The sequence below is a fragment of the Arachis stenosperma genome, chromosome 9, assembly GCF_014773155.1.
Source record: "Arachis stenosperma cultivar V10309 chromosome 9, arast.V10309.gnm1.PFL2, whole genome shotgun sequence".
NCBI lineage: Eukaryota > Viridiplantae > Streptophyta > Magnoliopsida > Fabales > Fabaceae > Arachis > Arachis stenosperma.
In genome coordinates, this window is record NC_080385.1 from 28,804,459 (window position 1) to 28,810,816 (window position 6,358).

The 6,358-nt window shown below is 32.6% G+C and overlaps 1 protein-coding gene across 1 annotated transcript; it reads left to right on the plus strand.

Moving 5' to 3' along the window:
* The first annotated feature begins 674 nt into the window (after positions 1–674).
* Positions 675–5,480, plus strand: LOC130947694 (pectin acetylesterase 12-like). Its single transcript, XM_057876396.1, has 12 exons — positions 675–1,036; positions 1,383–1,465; positions 1,645–1,774; positions 1,884–1,957; positions 2,456–2,542; positions 2,626–2,750; positions 2,873–2,933; positions 3,228–3,281; positions 3,431–3,508; positions 3,640–3,745; positions 3,860–4,005; positions 4,801–5,480. The coding sequence occupies exons 1-12, from the start codon at positions 820–822 to the stop codon at positions 4,906–4,908; spliced, it is 1,269 nt and encodes a 422-aa protein (XP_057732379.1). The 5' UTR covers positions 675–819; the 3' UTR covers positions 4,909–5,480.
* Positions 5,481–6,358: the final 878 nt, after the last annotated feature.

Sequence of the window (6,358 nt, forward strand, 5' to 3'; positions counted from 1 at the left end):
TACTAATATAATTTGAATATATATATATAAAACTTCGAATAAAATACTAAATTGGTCTCTATAATTAGACATAATCCTATTTTAGTCTTTAAAATTTACATATTTTAAAAAAAAAATTACACGCCTAAACCCTAAACATAATGGACTAATTTAGTATTTTACCCTAACTTCACCCTTTATAGTAAAAGGTCGACTTTTGTTTTTACATAATTAAATTAAGTTCACCCGTTTATTATTATTTTTTATTATTATTAAAAAAATTCAATTATGACCCTAAATATTTCTCTCTAAAAAAACAGTGGCTTTGCTCCTTTTTGCAAATTCTTTTTTCATGTGCGTAAACTGGAAAGGGCGAGAGAGACGGTATGTGAGAGTGACGCATGCTTTCAAGCTTTTTCCCCTTCTCACACTCTCTCAAACCTGAGACTGGAAACTGGAAAGAGAGAGAGAGACACCTTTTAAGATTTGTTCCGCTTCGAAAGGCGCTCGCATTAACCAAGTCGAGTTAATAATTCATTTATTTCTTTAATTAAGTGTCGAAATTCAAATTTTATTTTTGTATAATTTAAATTTGAAACAGAATTTTTTGTCTGAATATATTGAATTAAATAAAATGGTCAACGAAAAAAATGGTGTATATCGTTTAAAAAAAAAAAGCACCTGCAGACTGCAGTAATTAAAATTAAACTGGGGCAGTCTTATTCCTTTTCCGTCTAACCTTGAAATTCATTTATTTATTTATAGCCCCAAATGAGAGAGAGAGAGAGAGAGAGGGTACGAAAGCAAAGCACATTGCATAAAAATGAATCCTAAATCCTAATGCCACAGTTGGGAGTTGAAGTTTTAACAATGAAGGTCCTCCTTGTGTGGCTTTGCATTGTTGTTGTTGTGTCAAGCAAGGGGTCTAAAGCGGTTGAGCATCATTACGTGAATGCAAGTGATCTCAACTTGTTGGAGGCACATGAAGCTGGAAGAGGTGCCTACACTCTTATGGTAGGACTCACCCTTATTCAAACTGCTGCTGCTCAAGGAGCAGGTACACTACTCTCTATTCTCAAAACTTTTAATTATATTACTTAATTAACATTTTATTTTCTTAGCAACCATGTTCTCACTCTAAAATTGATTTAATTGCTTTTCAAGTAACATTTTGAAACCGTGCGTTCTTCTCTTTTTTTTTTTTATAATTGCCTGTTGCTTAGCATTTACATAATCTACTGAATGAAAGCAGGATTCTTTATTTTATTTATTTATTTATCTATTTTTGCCTTCATTTTAATGTGCTTTCTTCGGAATGTTTTCTGAGAATTTTTTAGGCTTAAAGATTTTTTTTATAATGAACGAATCTACATAATTGGATTCTTATTTTTATTTTTTGACAGTTTGTTTGGATGGATCATTGCCTGGTTACCATTTACATCGAGGATATGGATCAGGAGCAAATAGTTGGATCGTTAATTTAGAGGTATCACATAATAATCTTTCATTCAATTAGTTAGATTTGTGCACTGTTTTCATTATCTTTTGCAACTAAGCTTAGTTTCTTGTGAATTGTTCTGAGTTAAAATAGTATCTTCTTGTTTGTTTATAGTTGTATTCACTATAAAGGTTTCTATTGATATTAGAGTATAAATTCTTTGATAGGGAGGAGGATGGTGTAATGATGTCAGGACATGCATTTATCGCAAGAAAACTCGGCGCGGATCTTCAGCATTCATGGAAAAGGAGATACCTTTTACAGGAATATTAAGCAATAAGGCGGAACAAAATCCAGGTTTCCGTTCAATTGAACTACTTTGATTGCTGCTCCCTTTGTGTTTTTCTGTTCTTCTACCTATAGAGTTAACCATCTCGTTCGACTTCCTGTTCGCTTGTGATTGTAGATTTTTTCAACTGGAACAGAGTGAAGATTCGTTATTGTGATGGTGCCTCTTTTGCTGGGGACAGTGAACATAAGGTAGAGTTTGAATCTCAGAGTCATAAAAATGATTTTTATTTAAGTTGTTGCTGTGGAGAAAAGGTGAATCCACCGAATGAAATGTGGTTGCCTTGAACTTAAGTTTGGCATGCTTCTTTGAGATTCTGTAAATATATGAAGGCCTAAAATGAGTGAATGTAAATGTTCCTAGAGCACTCTTTAAATTGTACATCTAAGTGCATAACCTGTCGTATCTGGTTTCACCAATTTCGCAAAGAAAGATGTTAGGTGGCTAATACTTTTTCCTTGTTTTCGTCTTACATTTGAACCAACACTAGTCAACTCTCTCTTTTTTTTACACTAAAAAAGTGTTGGTCCTCTAGCATTTCCCATTGGATACAATTTGGTGTATATTTGCACAATTTTGTTGTGAAAAAGCTGTATGATTAACATATGTGGGAGATAACACATTGGTAATGACATTCATAGAATAAGGGTTACCACACAAAACTAAGTGAATGTTGTCTACTGAGATAGGCTGCACGTCTGCAATTCCGAGGACAGCGCATTTGGATGGCTGCAATGGAGGATCTGATGTCGAAAGGAATGCGTTTTGCCCGGCAGGTTGTATTTATATCTGCAGATATGCTGATACTGAAATTATACTTTCTTTCTACTCCCAGTTAAATGCAACTTTTGTACTCCAGGCTCTACTTTCTGGATGCTCAGCTGGTGGCCTGGCTACCATCATACACTGCGACGAATTTCGAGGTCTGTTTCCAAGGAGTACAAAAGTGAAGTGTCTCAGTGATGCTGGGCTATTTCTTGATGCGTAAGTTGCTAACTGTGGTATTTCATACAATCAATGCCAATTTCCATCGTGACTGCACCATTTTGGACATTTTCTCAAATTAACTGCTTACTTGTTTACTTGTTTCTCCCTCTGAAACATAGGACCGACGTATCTGGTGGACATACACTCAGGGATTTTTTCAGTGGTGTTGTAGGGTTGCAGGTACATCACTGTTTTTCTTAGGAAACCAAGTTATTGTAACATGAAAGCAAAAATATATTATAAACTTGCCACTTCGTTTCAATATACTCTTGAAAGTTTGACTATGGGCTTCTGCTATTTCAGAATCTTAGAAAGAACTCATTTTGTTTGCAGTTACCGAATTTTGGAAACCTTTGTTTAACATGAAAATATTTTGTACCAAATGAGAATTCTGTATGGTTTGCAAATTGGTCTCTTGACATGGTTATAACTTCCTCAGCATGATGATTAACTTCTTTTGTCCATTTATTGCAGGGAGTGCAGAAGAATCTGCCACGTACTTGTACCAATCACCTTGATCCCACATCGGTAATCATTGATATCCTTTAGTCTGCAAATTTGGATATATCAAATTTTCAGATGAATGAACATGCACATTGCACAAATGATCCATAATTGTTGTTTGCTCTGAGTTAACCTTGCATGATGTTTCTTCTTCTTCTCTCCCTTTTTTTTAGTGCTTCTTCCCTCAGAACTTGATTGCCGGTATAAGAACCCCACTCTTCATTCTCAACACTGCCTATGATTCATGGCAGGTAAATGTCTGTTTTCGTCTCGTACTGCTTGTCCTCTTAACTCCTTATGAGTCATATGATATGATTTCTGGTAGTGTTTATCCATTAAATCAAGTTTTGTAGATTAACAGATATATTTTGCTTGTAATCAGATCCAGTCAAGCTTAGCTCCGACAACAGCGGACCCAGGTGGCAATTGGCACGATTGTAGAAAAAATTATTATAGGTGTTCTGGTTCACAGATCCAGTTTCTACAAGGTGGTTTGAATTTTGATGCCTGAGAGATTGCTTTTGTTAGAAGAAAAAGGGGATCTCCGACAAACTATTCAATGTGCTAACTAACTAACTCATTTCATTGTTTCTGTTGCACAGGTTTCAGGAATGAAATGTTGAATTCTATGAAAGGCTTCTCAAGATCAAATCAGAATGGAATGTTTATCAATTCATGTTTTGCTCACTGCCAATCTGAGAGGCAGGATACATGGTTTGCGGACAATTCTCCTGTCATTAGGGAAAAGGTATTCTATTGCAATTTTATTAATCTCTAGTTTCTTTTCTAAGTTATCACCACTTGTTTGTTATGTTAATAAAAATTCGTCAAACACAATTTTCCACTTTGAATTAGATGTTTGTTGAGTTTTAATAAGTTACATAAAGCATTAATTATCTTGAAGTTTAAATTTTATTTTTGACACAATGAACCGAAAACATCCTTGTTTTAAGCAGTGTCAACACTGTTCATAATGGGTGTGTTTGGAAGTGAAAAATTTTGGAATTGATTCTATTTGAATTGAAATGAATTGAATTGTAAATCAAATAATGTGTTTGGAATAAATGATATAAAATGAGAATATGGTCCTCTGGTGGTTAGAAGGCTATTGGTTGAGGTCAGCTGGGTGGTCGATTGGGATGGGCCGATGGTCTGCTGGGATCGGTTTGGCTCCTTTTTCAAACCCTTCTCATTACACTGAGAGGATTTCAGATTAGTTATAAAGTAAATCCATGAGATTTACAAATCAAGTTCATTCTTATTTTTTTATGTATTCCAAAGAATTTGCAAGTCAAATCAATTATGCTTACAAGTCCTGAAAGGTTAACTAAAATAATTAGCAGAATATCAGAAAGTTAGTGGTCCAAATCAGAAATTGTAGTATGTTAATGTTATGCACTGATGATTTTTCTGATCTTCCATGGTACTGCCATTGAGATATACTTTTTAATTCATTTTGATCTTCCATGTTATCTGAAACTTTCTTATACCACAAAATCTGTGTTCAGTTCTAACCTATATATATGCATTAATAAAATTGCAGGCAATTGCTCTGGCAGTTGGAGACTGGTTTTTCAACCGTGCTGTCGTTAAGGACATCGATTGTGCTTACCCTTGTGATAATACATGCCACAATCTGATCTTCAGATGAAGCAAATTTTTATCAAATTGTTCCAAATTCATTCACCACATTCATTTGGGCCTCTTCTCATCAGCAATTAGGATATATCTTTTTCACCTAAAATTATTATACTAGGCAATTAAAGGGGGAAAAAAAAGAGGTTGCTGAAAAGTGCAACAAGGTAGCATTTCTCTGTGATCGAGTAGTTGGTAAAGTGATTGTTGTTATGTATATGTTTAGTTGTGAATCCTTCGTTGCAGATATTGACAAATACTTGCATGTTCTTCCAGTACATTTAATGTATAGATTAATTTTAATCACCGAAAATAAAACCTCAGTGATTAAGATTATTCTTGGAACACATTAAATATTCTTAAGGAATTTGCAAGGATTTCTCATCAAATATTTTTTGTTATCCAATATTTTTTTAGGTGATGGAGAGGCAATAAAACATTAGAATTAGGGACAGTTTGCATACTGTAACTTGGTAGTGATTGAACGAGATCATCTCAATCTCAATCTCAATCTCATTTGAATATTTCCCTTCCGCCGGTTGCAATAAAATGCTTGGCATTCATTATTGGTAAATGACGATTTTCTCAATGCTCAATATAAATACTTTCATTATTTGACCATTTTTAAATTTGAAGAAATTAATTTTACTCAATATTATTCTGTTGAGGCTTATCTTTGATAATCAACAATAGAACTCATGTTAGTAGTAATAGTAGTGTGTGTGAGTGGGTGTGTGTTGTGTAATGTATAAGACAAAAAAAAAAAAAAGGAACAGGCATCATATTTTATGGAAAAAAAAAATCACACACAAAGGAAAAAAAGATTTTCACTGTGTAAAAAATAATTATAAGAGCCTCTTTCTAATTATAAAGAGAGTACAAGGATATTTTTTTTATAAATCATTTTGTTAATTTTTATAATTTTATCAAATTCTCAGTAAATTCTTTTAATTTAATTTAAAAGTCTGTAATTGAATCTCTATATTAAATAAAAAATTTTAATTAAATCTTTTTTATATTTAGTAAAAAAAGTACAATTTTTTTTAAATATTTATTTTTGTGTTTGAAGTATGAAATATTTTAAAACATAGGATTAATGTGTTTTTTTCTTAAAAAATGATTAGTAAGGATTATATATGTTGATTTATATCTTGTCTTTTAGTTACGAAAAAATATCTTATCTTTTTCTTAAGAGTTTTATTCCTAAGCGAAGATTTGAGACTCAGTTATCTTGGTTCTTGATTATATATCTTGAATATTGCTAGTTCAAACATGAGCCGGGAAAAAAAATTGTCTATTATGCATAGAGAGATATCCAAAGTGAAACTAGGTTAAACCAGTACAATAAACACATGCGATTCCAGTTTAAATAATAACGAGAAATTTTAGTAAACAAAACTATTTTGATACTAAATTGTAAATTATCAAATTAAATTTTAATAATATAAATCAAAATAAATATTTAT